At 39.3% G+C, this 19119-nt stretch overlaps 1 protein-coding gene across 1 annotated transcript in view; it reads left to right on the forward strand.

Moving 5' to 3' along the window:
* The window catches only part of LOC126418518 (gastrula zinc finger protein XlCGF48.2-like), an 89331-nt gene extending 78023 nt beyond the window's left edge, over positions 1-11308 (forward strand). The window contains exon 4 of the mRNA XM_050085318.1: positions 10886-11308. Coding sequence (XP_049941275.1) covers positions 10886-11218 — 333 coding nt within the window. The 3' untranslated portion in view covers positions 11219-11308. The remainder of the gene's footprint in view (positions 1-10885) is intronic.
* The last annotated feature ends 7811 nt before the right edge of the window (positions 11309-19119 follow it).

A 19119-nucleotide genomic window follows, 5' to 3' on the forward strand; every position in this document is an offset into this window, starting at 1 on the left:
CTGCCCAAAGATCTGAATGGGGGTCTAGTTTACCTCTGGAATATTTTATCCAAGGGGGTGCCATCATTATGTAACCATACAGTAGATCTCCATGACTTTGGGAAAAATTACAACTGTAGTTTCCCCTTGCTTTCAGCCATTCATAGTACCAGCACAGCAAGGCTGTTTTGGTTGATGTTACAGGGCCAGATCAGTCAATCAACCAGACTGTTGCCTCTGCAACTACTCAAAAGGCTGCTGCCCCTCTTCAGGAACCACACATTTGTCTGGCCTCTCAACAAATATGCCTCCATTGTGGTTGCATCTATGGTATGGCTATTTGTGTCGCTGAGGCACGCAAGCCTCCCCACCAACGGCAGGGGTCTCATGAAGAAACTGCATGCTGTCCTACTTCTTGTGCCTTCATATTAATCCTTGTTTTAGTTGCTCAAAACTTTCTGTCTTATCTACTGCTTCATGCATCACACAAAGGAGTTTGCTTCTCCTGAAAGGTGCAGCCTCATTACCCGCAACAACCACTCGCCCAATAAACCTCCTCTATCAGCAAATGACAATATATATTCTCGGATGCCCTACCATAAAAAGGAATGACAAGGTTTGCAGCAGCTGAATTTAATTCTAAACTCGTGTGATCTTAGTAATCCCAACTCCTCATTCATCACTGTAAACTCATTATTTACAAACTTATTTTGTGCTCTAAATTGTGCTACTTCATTAACTAGCAATTGTACAGCTTCCACAACAGATTCCACCATTGCACTACCTCTACTGAGATTTTATAAACCCAATAATAACAACAAAAGAATCTGTAATCATCAACACTACAGTACTTATATTTTATGTCTATTCATGAGCCACTTGGACTCCCTGCATTGTCTCACTATATGGCCATAACTATCACACATAAAACAGACATCTGCCACAGACCCAGCACAAGGGGCAGAATGCCCAAGAAAATTATTTACATGGTGTACATACCACATGTTCTAACCACTGACCCCTACAATTACCCCTGAATTGAGAAACATCCACAAGTTCTTCTGGCCACACAAAAATAACATTGAAGTTACGATGACCCTCAATTCTCAATCCCACACGTCATAAAACACAAACAACAGTTTTGTTCACCCCACAATGAAGGTACTGTAGACTGCAGCATGGACATCTTGCTGCGGGGGTTGGAACACCTTCTGATGTCTGTTGGCCACTATGTCAGTTCTCCTGACACCACTCTGTCGGGGGACGCACCACTCTGTAGTACCTGGCTGTTCAAGGCTGAGGCTGAGTGGTGGACCAGTAGATCCACTGACAGACTGGTGGTTGAGAAAACAATTTATTACTTTTAATTACAACATTTCTCTGTTGTCTGTAAGAGGCAGACATACCCCACTCCAGCATTGCTGGTTGGCAACGGTCAGCGGCAGTTGGTCTACGAACCAGCAGGGCGGTACTTGCGTCAGCTGCCAGTGATGCAGACATCAGTCCTTGGCAGCAAGCGGGTGGCCCGTCAGTAGGTGAAGACTCTGACATCAGTGGCACACTCCTTCTTCTTGCTATGTTGGCTCTCTGGTGTCCGACGCCCGTGTCCAGGCGACCCGGGTGTGGCTCCCATCTTCCATGGTGACAAATGGTGACAAGGAGTCTTTCCCTCTGTAGTAGTGTGTACAATGATTTGTAGTAGAGTGTACAATGTTTTGAAACATACTTGCAAATGAAAACATGATATTTTCACGTAGAAGAAGGCGTAACTAGATGAATGACGAACACTTAACTTCACTTAACAAAGTGTGGGGCGGCGAGTGAGTTTGTTGAATAATCTTTTACTGTATAAATGCTTGCAAGTTGAATCAGTTTCTGGCTTTTAGAATGTTGTTAATGCTGTCTTTCGCCGTTCTCAACACTGGCTCTCTATTTACTTTTTGGCACCCAGAAAGTGATTTAATAAAACATGGAACCAGTAATAGAGATCCTAGTGCCCACTTCATTTGAGATACAATTATAGCTGCAACTTATAGCTCTGAGGAATTAGGAGATTGTCCGGGATTTCTAATCAAAAATGGTTTTCCAAAATAGTTGAGTATATTCTGAAATTCACTGATAAAAAACACAAGTATCCCTACAACCTAATTAACAGAGCAATTCAGAGTCTAATGCGCTGATGCAACTACAAATGTCCGAATTAAATGTTAAAAAGAATGCTCGCCATAATTTGATGAAAATGTTTCATCAAACGCCACGCTAAATATTTGGTAGAATGTCTGTCCCGCGACGGCACGTGAAAATACGACAATACGCAAACTGAAGCTAGATAATGAAAATCATTCCAGAATTAACACTTCACATAAAATGTTTTCATGGTTCCGCGTATCTCTAGTAACTTAATACGGCACCCGAGGCTGTTTGTAGCAGTGACACTGATCCGACGCGGCTCCCGACACAGATGGTGTGTCATTCAGCGTCTGGAGAGAACTGGGGCCTTCCTTTCTCGCGTAGCGTCCCTATATATAAAGCCGCGGTGCGGACGGCGAAGGGAACGCCTGATCTTTTCGGCTCTCTCGACTAGCCGCTGGGCTAGTAACGCACCACTTCAAGTTACATAATAATTTATAGCTTCTTTTGCTGATGGCCGAAGAAGCTCTTAATTTAAACGTGCATTCAGCACGCAGGTAAGTATTGATAATAAAATTTTGACGTGGCTAAGTTAAATATTCTGGGCGAGAGAATTAATTAAATTACACTGTACGCAGTAGATGAGCTCTGAACTGGCCCTTTTGAGATCCGCTATCGCTATAATTTTATAGGTATTCAAAAGAAACTTTTCACATCCTCATAGTCATAGCGGACCTCCAACCTATTTAAATCTAAACATCCTAGCCTTATGTACTAGCCTACTTAATCTATCTTGCTTCCTTCAGTTTTGAGACGAAAACCACAAAATCATGAATTTCCACTAAAATCTTAATATGTGAAATCCAAAGTACTGTTTTTATTAAATCATTATGAAAGATGAATCTAAATATAAATTTTGAAGTCTCTAGCTCTTTTCTGTTGCGCCAATGATTTTTTCAGAAAAACGTCCAAATTTCGAAAATGACTGAAGTTATCGAAATGATATTCAACACACATTAATTTAGTATTATTTCTGACATGCTAGAAAAGTTTTAGGTCATTTGCTTGATTTTTAAGGTATTGCGCAATATTTATGACGTCAGAGCTAGTTACAGAGTTACAGCAGACTGGCTGGCACACAATGGAAACTGATGTGAATTTACTACAGCGTGAGTAGGCTGCTTCCCTACAAAAGGTTTATTCATCACTTGCACATACAATAGTGCAGAGCAAACTGCCTCCGGCCAGGGCACATACAGTATGTATACAGCTACAGAACATTCCAGTACACTGATTCTTGACATTTGTGGATACTTGTAGAACTGAATATAGAACTGAATATAGAAATTAAAATTGTACAGTGCAGGTGAGTTTTGAATTCATGACCCTCCATGCAACAGTTTAGTATCATAACCACTACACCACTGTGTTACTCAGCTTTTTCTGCGACATTGCTCTCTCCTTAAGAGAACAGCATCTCGGTGTTACATCCTCCTAGTCCAGAAACGAGTCATCGGTCCTGCATACTTCAACTCCCGATGACTGATGCTCGCGCTGGCGGTGATCTTCTTAGAACTTCTTTTGCCGCTATGCCCTTCATCGCCTTTCCGGTTGTTGCCTGTCGCTGGAGCTTCGAATTTACCCTGGGTTGCAGGATCCTTACAGGGATTCATTCAAAGGACGTGGACCGTATCTCTGATCTTTCATCATGTTGTTTCTGGGTCGAAATCTTCAGCTTCATAAGTAGCATCAAACAACTGTCTTACAACCTTATAAGGTCCAAAGTAGCGCCTGAGGAGCTTTTCAGAGAGACGAACCTTCCAAGCAGGAGTGAAGATCCAGACAAGGTCACCAGGCTGGTAGACAACAGGGCGGTGGCTCGCATCATACCTTCAGTGATCATTTACTTGAGTCTGCAGCTTGCGGAGTTGAGCTAACTGCCAAGCTTCCTCAGTTCTGGTTAACACCTGGCTGATGTAGTCATCGTCCACATCATCAGGATGTAACTAAACACAGTGTCCATCGTCACAGTCGCCTCACGCCCATGCACCAGGAAAAATGGCATAAATCCTGTGGTGTCTTGTTTGGCGGTGTTGTAGGCAAACGTCACGAAAGGTGACCCAGTTGCTCTGCTCAAAGTTGACGAACATTGATAGCATGTCAGCCAAGGTGTTATTAAGGCACTCAGTAAGCCCGTTAGTTTGCGGATGGTAGGCACTCGTCATGTGATAGGTAATGTTGCACCGACGGTTTATCTCTGTCACAAAATTCAATTGAAAAACTTTCCCTCGATCCATAATTAACAACCTCAGGTCACCGTGTTTTAATACAATGTCTTCTACGATGAATTTGGCTACCTCGAATGCTTTGGCTGTTTTCACGGCTTTCGTAATGGCATATCGTTTCAGATAATCAGTGCAAACAGTAATCCATCTATTGCCACTAGCAGACGTTGAAAATCGTCCGAGGAAGTCAATCCCAACATGCTGGAAAGGCATTTCGGCTGGTGGAATTGGTATGAGTTGGCCAGGTGATTTTTGAGGAACTACTTTTCTCCTCTGGCACTCTCGACAGTGCGACACATAGTGACGGACACTCCTAAATAAACCATCATCATCATCATCATCATCATCATTTAAGACTGATTATGCCGTTCAGCGTTCAGTCTGGAGCATAGCCCCCCTTATACAGTTCCTCCATGATCCCCTATTCAGTGCTAACATTGGAGCCTCTTCTGATGTTAAACCTATTACTTCAAAATCATTCTTAACCGAATCCAGGTACCTTCTCCTCGGTCTGCCCTGACTCCTCCTACCCTCTACTGCTGAATCCATGAGTCTCTTGGGTAACCTTGCTTCTCCCATGTGTGCAACATGACCCCACCATCTAAGCCTGTTCGCCCTGACTGCTACATCTATAGAGTTCATTCCTAGTTTTTCTTTGATTTCCTCATTGTGGACACCCTCCTGCCATTGTTCCCATCTACTAGTACCTGCAATCATCCTAGCTACTTTCATATCCGTAACCTCAACCTTGTTGATAAGGTAACCTAAATCCACCCAGCTTTCGCTCCCGTACAACAAAGTTGGTCGAAAGATTGAACGGTGCACAGATAACTTAGTCTTGGTACTGACTTCCTTCTTGCAGAAGAGAGTAGATCGTAGCTGAGCGCTCACTGCATTAGCTTTGCTACACCTCGCTTCCAGTTCTTTCACTATGTTGCCATCCTGTGAGAATATGCATCCTAAGTGCTTGAAACCGTCCACCTGTTCTAACTTTGTTCCTCCTATTTGGCACTCAATCCATTTATATTTCTTTCCCACTGACATTACTTTCGTTTTGGAGATGCTAATCTTCATACCATAGTCCTTACATTTCTGATCTAGCTCTGAAATATTACTTTGCAAACTTTCAATCGAATCTGCCATCACAACTAAGTCATCCGCATATGCAAGACTGCTTATTTTGTGTTCACATATCTTAATCTCACCCAGCCAGTCTATTGTTTTCAACATATGATCCATAAATAATATGAACAACAGTGGAGACAGGTTGCAGCCTTGTCTTACCCCTGAAACTACTCTGAACCATGAACTCAATTTACTGTCAACTCTAACTGCTGCCTGACTATCCATGTAAAGACCTTTAATTGCTTGCAAAAGTTTGCCTCCTATTCCATAATCTTGTAGAACAGACAATAACTTCCTCCTAGGAACCCGGTCATATGCCTTTTCTAGATCTATAAAGCATAGATACAATTCCCTGTTCCACTCATAACACTTCTCCATTATTTGCCGTAAGCTAAAGATCTGGTCCTGACAACCTCTAAGAGGCCTAAACCCACACTGATTTTCATCCAATTGGTCCTCAACTAATACTCGCACTATCCTTTCAACAATACCTGAGAAGATTTTACCCACAACGCTGATTAAAGAGATACCTCTGTAGTTGTTACAATCTTTTCTGTTTCCATGTTTAAAGATTGGTGTGATTACTGCTTTTGTCCAGCCTGATGGAACCTGTCCCGACTCCCAGGCCATTTCAATTATCCTGTGTAGCCATTTAAGACCTGACATTCCACTGTATTTGATGAGTTCCGACTTAATTTCATCCACCCCAGCCGCTTTATTGCACTGCAATCTATTGACCATTTTTTCCACTTCCCCAAATGTGATACTCTAAATAAACCTGGCCAGAAAAATCTCTTGCAGATCCTATTGTATGTCTTAATAAATCCTAAATGTCTGGCCTCAGGTGTGTCATGGAATTTCTGTAGAACATCTAAGCGCATGTGTTTAGGAATCACTGGTAGCCACCTCTTTTCAAATGGATCAAAGTTTTTCTTGTAAAGTAATCCATTAACTACCTTAAATTGTCCTTTCACATCCTCTGACCGATTTAAGGCACGCATAATTTGAGATATCTTGGCATCCTTCTTCTGCTCAGCAGAGAGATCCTAGAGTGCAGCGAGACAGTCACTATCTTCATCAAAGTCTTGATGGTCTTGCACAGGGTTTCTTGAGAGACAGTTGGCACCTTAGTGTTTTCTTCCACTTTTGTATACTATGGTAATGTCATACTCTTGAAGACGTAGTGCCCACCTGGCAAGTCGTCCTGTTGGATCCTTAAGACCTGTCAACCAACAAAGTGAATGATGGTCTGTAACAACTGTGAATGGCCTTCCATAGAGATTCTGTCGAAATTTGCACATGGCCGAGATCACAGCAAGACACTCTGTTTCTATAGTTGAGTAGTTTCTCTCAGCCTTTGTAAGTGTCCAAAAGCATGGCGTTAACCTTCTCATTTCCATCTGAAATTTGCATCAGAACAGCACTGATCCCATGCCCACTGGCATCTGTGTGTAGTTCTGTAGGTGCTCTCTCATCATAAAGACCAAGTCAGGGTCAGTCATCAGAGCTTTTCACAGCACATCAAAAGAATCTTGTTGAGCACCACCCCAGATAAATTTAGCATCGGCCTTTAACAACTTCTGGAGTGGCCTGGCTTTAATACAAAAGTATTTGATAAAACGACGATAATAAGAACATAATCCAAGGAAGATTCTCACATTTCTAATACTTTTAGGAATAGGAAATTCCGTTGTAGGTCTCACCTTTTCTGGGTGTGGCCACACACCGTTTTTTGACACAAGGTGACCAAGTATTTTGATTTCTTTTGCTCCAAAGAGACACTTTCTTGGATTAAGTTTCAGTCTGCCTTGTTGAAGACACTTAAGAATGGCCCTCAGTCTTTTTATATGTTCATCAAACATCTCTGAGAACACTATAATGTCGTCTAAATAACAAAGACACATTCCCCACTTCAGGTGACGTAGAAAATTATCCATCATCCATTCAAAAGTTGCTGGTACATTACACAAACCCAACGGCATTACCTTAAACTCATGCAGGCCCTCAGGGGTGATGAATGCAGTTTTCTCACAATCAGCCTCATCTACTTCGATTTGCCAGTATCCCGAGTACATGTCCATGGTTGAGAAAAACTTAGCCCCCTTCAGACAATCTAGTATATTGTCAATTTGTGGAAGGGGGTAAATGTCCTTTTTAATTGTCTTATTAAGCTTCCTGTAATCAACACAAAAGTGCCAACTGCCATCCTTCTTCCTGATGAGGACCACTGGTGACGTCCATGGGCTCTGCGAAGGCTGAGTGATGTCATTCTTCATCATTTTCTCTACCTTGTCACGTATTACTCGACGTTCCGTTGCTGACGCATGGTACGCTCACTGGCTTATTGGTTGATGGTCTCCAGTGCTAATCCGCTGCTTCACCGTCAATTTGTCTAATTTGCTCTTTACCTGTGGATTGAAGCATTCAGAAAACTCTTGAAGAATGGCAAGTAGCTTCTTCTCTTGTTCCTTAGTGAGGTCTGGTGATAGTTGAGCTAGAAGATCTTGTCTTCTAGTGGTAGCGCTAATTTCGCCCACAGACTCAGTATGGGAGGTTTCTGTTCTTCAATTAACGGCTCAGCGTTAGCTAGACACATGCGTCCTGGAAGAATCTGCGGTTCTCGGTGGCAGTTAACTATCCACAGTTCACTGAATCCGTTTTCAAACGAGATGACAGAGGCCAGGATGACCAAATTATTCTTCAGTGGTATGCTTCTCTTACATTCCACTACAAGATCCATGGATTGATGCTGGGATGGCCCGTGACAGTTATCTTTCTAGTGCTGACAGCAGGAATGATCACTTCATCCAGCACACATAATCTCCACACACTCGGATGCGCATCTTCCTGTTCACTGTGTCTCATCTCATCTAGCATAATCTTCAAGTGACCACAATCTATAATTGCCTGAGAAGCTTTCAAAAAGTCCCATCCGAGAATGACATCATGACTACACTCTTGTAAGATGATGAATTCTAAGGGCTGTGTATGGCCACATATACGCACATGAGTGGTACATCTTCCTGTAGGTTTTACATATTTCCCATTAGCCACCTTCAGCAGAGATGTTTTGTTGTCGACAAATACGGTTTTCTGCAACTGGTGACAGTACTTCTCTGAAATGACTGAATATGATGGTCCAGAGTTCACAAGAGCTTGGGCTGGTCAGCCATCCATGAGGATATCGACATAGTTTCCTATCATTTTTGTAGTGATTGACGGCGGAGGATTTTTCTCTTCGGCGGCCTCACCTCCTTTAGTTTTCTAGGTTGCGGCAGCTAGGTGATCAGCTGGAGCTTCTAAACAGCAATGGAGACCTTGATCGGTGTGTTGGGGAGTGTCCTCTCCAGTGGCTAGCTTGCGGCGATGGTGACCTACGTTGTTCTCCACCCACATCTTCTTGTTCATCTTTGTCATCCTGGAGTTGGCGGGCGTCATCAAATATCCACTGCCTTTCTCAACAATAGCGCACCACATGTCCCAGTCGTCCACTGTGGAAACATACTGGTTGGTTATCCTGGGTCCTTCATATGTCAGTCGTCCTTAATGCCCATACAGGTTCCTCATGTGGCATTGTAGGAACGTAACTCCGCCTGGGTCGCGACTTTTTCACCTTTCTAAAGGGAAATGAAGGCCGAGAGATTGGGTTCAATGTCTGTTCCACTTCCCCCCGTATGACCTCTTGGAGCGTCTCAGTTTTTTGCATGCCATGCAATCCAAGTGCCTTCTGAACTTCCTCTCTCACTATCTGATGAAGAACACTTGTGAAATCAGTTTCTTCCTCCATCACAGACATCAATATGACATTTGGAAGCCGTTCAAACTTCTTGCATGTAATTCTTTTTTGATGCATTATCTCGACATACTGGCACCATTTTATGAAGCCGTCTGGTGTTGAAACCTCCTTCAGGAGTAGGGCTTGATACATATCCTCAGCAACACCCTTCATGCGATGTGCAACCTTATCTTCCTCCTTCATTTTAGGATCCACTATTTTACACAGCTCCAAGACATCCTGAATGTAGGATGCTGTAGTTTCTCCTGGACGCTGTGCCCTGCGCTTTAATTTATCTGCAGCCTTGCACTTGTGTTGTGTGTCGCCGTAATACTTGCGCAGTTCCACCTGGAATACTTCCCAGCTTGTGAACTTCTCCTCGTTGTTCGCATACTATTGCTTGGCAGTGCTCTCCAAGTAGAAAAATACATTAGCCAAACACACGGTGTCATCCCATTTGTTAAATTTGGCTATACACTTGTATACCTTCAGGCACTTGTTTGGATCTTGGCCATCGTCACCAGAGAACCCAGAAGGATGTCTCATGTGGTGGCACACCGTTGCTGTCATCGTAATGGCCTCTTCCTCTTCTGTCTCCTATAGATTGCTATCTGTTGAATATGGCTCAAACTCGGCCTTCTCCCCACGTAAATGTCAGCTCTGTCTTGGTCTGATGGGAGCCACGGTGTCATTGATAATGTGTGCTATCACAAATTCCAATACCCGGTGCCTCCACCAGAATAATGTCACGTAGAAGGAGGTGTAACTAGATGGATGACAAATACTAACTTCACTTAAACAAAGGTTTATCCAGCACTTGAACATACAAGAGCGCAGAGCGAACTGCCTCCGACCAGAACACATACAGTATAGATACAGCTATAGAACATTCCAGCACAATGATTCTTGACATTTTTGGATACTTCTAGAATGGACTCGAACCGAATATAGAAATTAAAATTGTACAGTCCGGGTGAGCTTTGAACTCACGACCCTCCTTGCAACAGTTTAGTATCAGAACCACTACACCACTGTGTTACTCAGCTTCTTCTGCGACAATATGATAAACCATTAGTAACCCTTTTCACAGAGCAGTTATCCGTTAATGAAACATCAATGATAATGGTAGTTTATACAAATATGGCTTCTGGCGTTTATCACAAGGAAATTATGCATGAAAGGAATGGACTAGAAAAAAGTGGAGACTTAGAAATTAGAGGGCCAGAATAGGGCTTACATTTAAAGAGAACTACATCGGATACAAGTGAAATATGTGTTGACCTACGTTTTTAATTAACAAGGACGATCTTAAGGCTCAGTAGATAAAAGAAATTAGCAGAATTATCTATTTACTTTAGACAATTTGTGCTAAACTTTGAAAAAAATTTGTATATAATTAAGGTTGTCATTATACATAAAATTATTTTAACTTTTGTATGCAAGAAGTTATATGGTTTCTTTTGAGTTCGATTAAATAATGATGTAAAATTATTGTAACCTCTTTGAGCAGTATTTTAATTTTTGATGAAATAAGAACTGTGAAAGAATATTTGTCTTGGCAGTCATGCTAATGTGTATCTTTCTAATACAGGGTCACCGTGCTGAGCGACGCTTTGTTTGCAATGTGTGTGGAGCATGCCTAAAACGCAAAGAACACTTGGACCAGCATAAAAGAGGTCACAGTGATGAGCGACCATTTGTATGTAGCATTTGTCTTAAAGGCTTCAAGAGAAATGAGCATCTCACACGACATATTGTCATTCATTCTGGGGACAAAGAGCATGCGTGTTCTGAATGTGGAAAGCGTTTCAGTCGTAAGGATCACCTACATAAACATGCACAAACACATATAGCTCGTCGTATGCGAAATCATTCGACCAGTGGAAGTGGTGTTGTAGAAGCAGTGGGTCCTGTTCCACATTAATGTGCTTGTTTTTTTGCACATTTATTTGTCACCATCTAATCATTTTAACTGACATCATCTCTGTTGGTGGGACTCTCATTGTTTCCTCAACCCAACAGTAATTTATAGCATATAAAAGACACACACTGATGCTTTACATTTTCTACTTTACAGAGAAGGGGATGTTTATTGTCATTCCTTATTAGGTAGTCATTTAGTGGATCGTAATTTTAAACCGAATTAGCCTTTTATTATTTTTTTTTTTTAATTTGAAAATATGAGCACAGAAGATGCAGTATCATTGTGATTTCTTGATCTGTGGCCAAGTATGGCGCTTTCCATATGACAAAAACAGGTTGTATGCACCACAATATTTTTATTTGTAATTTGCAGAAAATGTGTTTTAAATCATATTTCATACGTTACAACATTTCTGTAAAACATAATTGAGAAACCTGTAAATAACAGTTTCAGAGCTAAATGCAATTAGCTTGAATGCTTTTAGTCATCAGTAGTAAAAATTGTAATCTACTACACAGAAGTATGTGTTCCTATGCCCTGAAGACTTGATTTTGGACCTAATATTAGCTGTTTGGGATATATGGTGAACTGGTTGAATGTGAAGAGCTTTAGAAGTTGTTAGTGAGAAAAGTATGTCTTAAGACACTTTCCTTTACAGGAGATAGAATCAAACATGACAGGTGATGTAATAGGCACTAAATAATAATTGGAGTAGATATGATAACTTGACCAGAAAGTAGCTGTTGTTAGTTAACCACCAGGAAGGACCAAGCTGGAATCACTTATAAGTGTATAAAGAAGTAGGATAGAACGAGAGATTATAAAGGAGGCAGAATTTGAGTGGGAGGTATATGCAGGAAATTAAATGAATTAAAATAGCATGCCACAGTAGGAAAAATTTGGTTAGGGATACCTGTTAGGTTTTGTGACGGTGGACGGAGGTGTATGGCAAATGAGCTATGACCTGGGTAGAATGGTTGTCAAAAGCATACAAATAAATTATGGGGGATGGGGTATAGGAATATTGGAGATAAAGTTACCATTCAGAGTTGGAAGGTGTAACTTTTCAAAGAGAAGCTATCTAATTTATACAAGATGCAGGTAACTAATAAGACAGTGTGCATAGTTTTTCTTGGTTGATTTTAGGTGATAGAAGCCCTGCTTGGTGATACAGAGGATCAGACTGCTGTGAGGAAAGAAATAGTTTAAGAGGAAACAAACATCCCCGACCCACACTCCTGGCATTGTTGAATGTAATGGCATGTTTATTAATTGTACTCAGTGCTTGGTTTGTTTTTTTTTTTTTTTTTTTTAAAAAAACTATTACTGCGACCTTCTGGGGGAGGGGAGTTTTTGTTTAATTTAAACATTTTAAAATGTTATTTTAATGCCATTTTTTCATCGGAGATATTGGTATGGCATACCGCCACGTACATTCACAAATAAAGTAGTGATTATACTTCTTGCCACTAATTACTTATCAACTTAATAAAACACAGTATTCAAAAGTGGTTACTACAGTGGATCATACACAGTATTATTTGATTTCTAAAGTTGGCACTGACATAAAAATAAATACAAAATTTTTCCTGTTTGTACCAGTTCAGAATTAGAGAGCACAAGCATCAAGGAAAACTGCACACAATGTTAGCACATTGCTGCAGTTATGTTATAGACCCGATTTTATGACTGTATATTGTTACAACCAACCAATATGGGCCATTTTTCTTTACCTTTATATATCGAAAGTTTCATATTGGTAGTTTTTAACGTGAGTGTTTCTCTATTTATTTGATACTTACAGGGCAAAATTCCTCAATGATGGGTTTGGAAATCCCCAGGGAGCAAAAGTACAAAAAATACGGTAGTGCACACCTAATGTCAGGTTGGATTTAAGTGTATTGTAGTACATTGAAGAACGTAATAATTAATGCTGATTATTTCTTTTAAATTGTATTATTAACTATTCTGTCATTACTTGCCCATAGTTTATCTTTTATACCTCTAGCCTTTCTTAAAATTTGTATTAGATTTCATTGTTAGACCACATTTTGAATCAAAAAGCAGCAGATGTGTTTGAATGGTAGAATTGACATATTCTGGTGTGTAAGAATAAATTTAGGTATGAGGGAGCCGTAGTGCCACTACAGTCATGAAAATAACTGACATAATTAAAAGGCAGCAGGGAGATTATTTGTTTTGTTACTGTATTGGTTCTAACATAATTTTTTGTGTAACTTAATGAAATGTTTAAGAAAACATAAATCTTGTACAATTATTCCCAAGTTAGAAAGGAGAAAACCATAGCCATGTGTTGCATATCAACTAATAATATAATGGCACAAAGGTGACTCAAAATAAAATGTTAGCCGATTTGCTCTCTTGAGAATCAAAATGAGAAAATTATTTTTATAGGCAGAAATTATATTCAAACAGTATGTCCTGCAACTTACAAATAGTACTGTGTGTAATATGCAGCCATTTTATATTTGAAAGAATATATATAGTATTTATGCTAATATGAAATTTGAGTCTATGTATGTGCAGAATGACACACTAGTTGTATTCATTGTAGGCTGAACCATTGTTTTAGATATTTTAGTATTTGTGAAATGTTTATGATTAAAATATTTGCAGTAAGCTGCTGCACGTACAAAAAGCCTCTAAAGCTTTTGCATAATCTAAAATGACATTTTTAGTAGTATCATGTAATATAAGTCTGTGTTCATCTGGCGGTAATATAGGATAATCATGATGAGAATTATGTCCAGCAGAGCAGGTGGGTGTGCAGAGAAACAATTGATGTAATATAAAGAGGCAGATGACAATGTATAGGACAATTTAGGGAAAATCATCACTAATCAGGAAGATTATATTAGTCATGGTCCTAAGCATGAACGGTAGTACAAACATTTCATTCCTATCATTACTGTCATTGTAGTTGTAAGATGTGCATCCCATGTGAACAAAAGTTATTATAAGTTGAAGATTATCGAAAGTGTACATCCTGCGATGGTATGTTGACGTCCTAATTGTATTTTGGATTGAACAATTTTTTCCACTGTGCAGATATTAGTACAATAAGCTTCTGTCTTCATTTTGATTTATATCCATGAAGGTAGAACATGAGTTCTAGCAAATTATACGGTTTAGGAATATGGTTATTAGATGTGACATTACAGGAGTGATGAAATGGTGACTCACTAAGCTGCATACACATGTCCCTACCCTTCCGTGGTGTACTTTTGTCTCATTAGCATTTTTTGTCATATCAGTAGTTAAGTCCTTACAAGCATTGCACTCATTCAGTTTTGGCATATACTGAAATACAAATTTCCTTATCTTCATTCAGAAAATTATAGCCTCCCCCTACTCTTCCAGTTAGTTAGGACTTAAATGAAACATGTACCTAAAGTTCCCTGTTGTGCAGGAAAGGCATCTACTCAAAAGAATAAACGAAATGTAGGTGCAATTATAACTGAATTGCCAATGCTCAGTACTCCCAACAATGGCAACAAGAAAGTAAAACTCGGTTAAAGTAAATGAGTATAAAACTGGGCTGGATGGAATTAAATTTTGAAAATATTATAAATTTAATTAATGAATCAGTGACAATTAATGGTTGCCAGCTCACTATGTTGCTAAAATTAGTTTTTTTTAAAAAATACTGTTTGTTAATACTTAGAAGCTTACATAAGAATACTGGTTTTGTTGCAAGGCGAAAATAGCACAAAATTGATAAGTATTGCTCTAGCGTGATTTCAAATCAATATGTCACAGTGAACAAATACCTTTCAGTTAATTAGCAACTCATGTAAATGAATTTTTTCCCCACACTGCCTTACGGCAGGTCTTATCATGGGGGAAGTCTTGTCAGAGAGGTCCACCGCATGAGCGTCTAGGAAAATGATTCCAGTGGTGGTTTCCCATTGCCTTCTACTGATGATGATGGAGTGACAATGAGGACAACACAAAACCCAGTCCCTGAGCGAAGAAAATATCCGACCCAACCAGGAATCAAACCTGGGCCCCTTGGCGTGACAGACTACCGCGTTGACCACTCAGCTATCGAGGTAGACATAAATTAATTAGTAATAATCAAAGAACAACAGAATCCCATCAGTAGAAAATGGTTACGTAAATGCAAAAATTTTGTGATGTCACTCACTGTATTGCTTACTGTCTAATTTTACTCAAACATTATTTATGTTTATTCATTACTGAATGCTGTTATTTAACTTGAAAATTATTGTTATGATATAATGTCATTCAATAATCACTTACCTGTGAGTTACTGTTACATAATTTGCAAAGTCAGAATTTCAGTTTTAAAAGAATGGCTAAGTTTGTGATATGATGTAACTGACCTATTGGTTTCATGCAACTCTTACTTTTGTTACTATTACTATTCATTAACAATTATTGCTAATCTTTTGTGCAATTACTACTATTATTTGCTCATGACTTCCACAAGCATTCCTGTCTAATTGCAGTTGCATAAGACAGAAAACTTATTTATCCATGAAAAATACACAAAAAATGTCTTTTACTGAATCTTGCTCTGTTAAGTGCTGTCTTTAAAATTACTGTTTACTAGACCTGAGCGCTTCAGTTTATTGTAGTTTTTGCAAATAATTGAAATTTTAATTGCTATTATTTCTTTCATAAAACACTGCGGTAGTCATCAGGACTCTCGGATCATCAACAATGGATAGGATGGATCCTGCTTATGTATTTTGTCTTAGTTAAAATTGAAGGTCAACACTTTTGTATAATTCAGTATTATTCAAACACAAAATGAACTTTGATGCTGGCTAGCCATATACAAGTCCGACCAAGTAATTATCTGGATCTCATTTCAGGTTAAGATGATGTCAGTGCAATGTAAGTCATGGTTTGTTGACAATGTGTGACACAGGCTCTTCATCTTGTAACTCCTTAACAAATGAAATTGGGCCCACAATACTCTTCATGTTGATTTGCATCCTCTTGCAGCAATTATACTGTGCCCATTTAATGCCATATACTTCACCTGTCCACACCAAATTAGTCACCGAACCATTACATACTTCGGCACCACTGTGTTACAACCATTTCTCAACAGAAGAGCCTCGGTTGACTCAACTGTCTCTCAAGACTCTGCTTTCTCCTCTGCACTGTACTCAACTGCTGGCACACTTGCACTTCCAGATAATGCAGTTGCCAGTTCACTGCACTCTCTGACAATATTGTATCGCCCTGACTAAGCCAACTTCACTACTTCAATGAGGAAATATTTCATTTCACCATACAAGCATTAGCATACTTATTTACAAACTTGGATTCATAGGAAAGTACATCGAAAAGTAAAACTGCAAGGAAAAATTTAGTAGCCCATAAGAGTTGTGTTAAAAATCGTTTAGCAATTTCCTTCAAGTGATTTTTAGAGATTTGGATATGAAAGACCTGGGGGGAATAATGATGAATGTCACATTTTAATATTAGTGAGATATTTGAATTTTTAAGTTTGAAATGCTTTGTTACCCATGATCGACATAATAAGAAGGCAGTATTAGCAGTAAGCAAACCTCAGGGTTCTAACAATGTTGTGAAAAAGTTTCAGGAATGTCTGACCCATAACAATGGAGAAAATGCGACAATGTGATGTCAGTGACCAACCAAAGCAGGAAGAATGATGAATCTACTCCAATTCGTTTACACGTAACTTTCACATTTTACTCCAGTTAACACCACTGAACTCATACGTCTTTAAAACACAGGACCTCAATTTAACACTGACACATAACACCACAATTTAAGTCTCTCATTCACCCCTAGTGCTGAAACTTCTTATAAAGGACTTGATTCTTCTTTTGTGAGAAGTGCGGACAGTTCCTGAAAGCCATTACAAAGAAAGTTTGTAGAGTTTATCGTTGCATTAGTAGTAGTAGTAGTAGTAGTAGTAGTAGTAGCAGTAGTTACTAAAAGTCTATAAAATATTCATTAGACATACCTGCAAATCTTTCCATTTTAGGAGCAGAATGGGCAAGTCCATCAAGTGGACTGTTCCCAGTAGTGAGAAATTTTGTTCTGAGAGATTTGATGAACTCTTCTTGTGCACCTTTATGATTATCACTGTATCCCACAAACTGTTTCAGACCTCAGTGACATAATGCATGGCTGATTAGCCTCTACCTTTACTTCCTTAAGTGGTCTCGAAGGTACAGGTGATCTCCTTTTGTACAATCTGTTAAATAAAAAGAATGATGTCCACTGTAGAAACAGTGACTGATCGCATTCCACAACTTGAAATGGATGTGGTTTTAAGCAACTGTGACGTATGATGTCACACCTGTCTTATAGTAACTCCGTGTGAGCAGTTTTTGATGTGAACCCCATATTTTTGTCACACTCTAGGTAGGAGTGCCCTCTTTCTGGAAATATCATCATAACTTTTTCAAGGCACTGGCAAATTGTCACAATGTAATGAATATATCTGAAAACAGGAAAGTTCTTATTTTGTCCAGCACATGAATCGCAGAATATGTACAGTTGTTTTACATCAGGTGAAAGAATATGAAATATAAAATGGTGAAGTATCGATACAACTTCATCTGCACCTTTCTTTGCTACAGTCTCATCATAACAATAAAATGTTGACTCCCCGATGCTAAAACGTGGATGTTAAACAAATGTACCATCAGCTAAACAAATGTACCATCAGCTGATGTTTGTTGTATACCGTGTTACTTGCTATATTTGGGACTGGCACATTCCTTTGAAAATACATTGCAATAGCATCTTCTTCTTTGCTTTTAGCACATTGTCGCCTGTGGAGACATTTCTTATCATTAAACATGTGGGCTGTCCTTAAATGAAGTTCCTTGTCTGCTTTGAGCCTTTTCAATTTCTTAGTCAGTTATTCTTTAAATACGGGATCATTCATATTGTTTCTAAACAAGCCAGTCGTTCTTGTATTTGAACCCCTTATGCATTCATGGTATCACACTGATTGATTGGGGATACCCAAATGAAATATTTTATTGCACATTAAAAAATTCACAAATATGTGTCATAAGACACCTGACTGTTGGGGTATTTATCCATGTGCATATGATTGGAGCTTCTTTCTATTGAGATCTTCTGGAAGGTAAGTTTCAAAGAATAGTACAACTGCAGCCTTGGAGTGACTGAATGTGCTCATCAGTTGTATTTCTTATGTCATTGCTCAAAGCAAGAGGCCGATTTTTGTGCTTGCCCTTCCGTATGATACAACTCTGAAACATTCTTTTAACTTTTCGTGGATAGTCTACAAAATTCTAGGCAATATCCCATGAAGTGCCAGGGAAGCTTTATAACAAACAGGAATTTCCCTCATAGTATTATCTTTCTTCATTCTTCCTTTGTGTGTGTATGTATGATCATGAAGAAGAGCTTTGCTAGGACTTTTTCAAGGATGCCTTCTCTGTATAAGTTTCATTTCAACAAAACCACTTAAATATATCCTCAGTGCATCACATTCAGGTGAGGCATTGGACTCTATAGTCCTCACCTGTTTCATGTGTTTGTACCATAATTCTTTTTTTTTTATGGCCGATAATTTATTGTGCTTTTGCTTCTTCTTAGCATTCTGAGTCAGTTATGGACTTGTATCTTAATCCATTTTTACAGCAATCGTCACACATTGTGACTACAGATGTTAGTAACACAGCTTCACTAACAATTATCAAATCAACAGACCTTTCATTGAATTCAATAATAAAACAAAGGAAAATCACCAACCAGTCACACAATCCATAGCTAAAAGATTCTATTCTAAGAAAAGAAAGAAAAATGGACCATCATCATTTTCTCATCAAAACCAAGGACTCTTATTGGTTTTCCATCTTCCCAGGTATTTTTATTTGCAACTAGTTAACAAA

Source organism: Schistocerca serialis, chromosome 9 (genome assembly GCF_023864345.2).
Source record: "Schistocerca serialis cubense isolate TAMUIC-IGC-003099 chromosome 9, iqSchSeri2.2, whole genome shotgun sequence".
Classification (NCBI taxonomy): Eukaryota; Metazoa; Arthropoda; class Insecta; order Orthoptera; family Acrididae; genus Schistocerca; species Schistocerca serialis.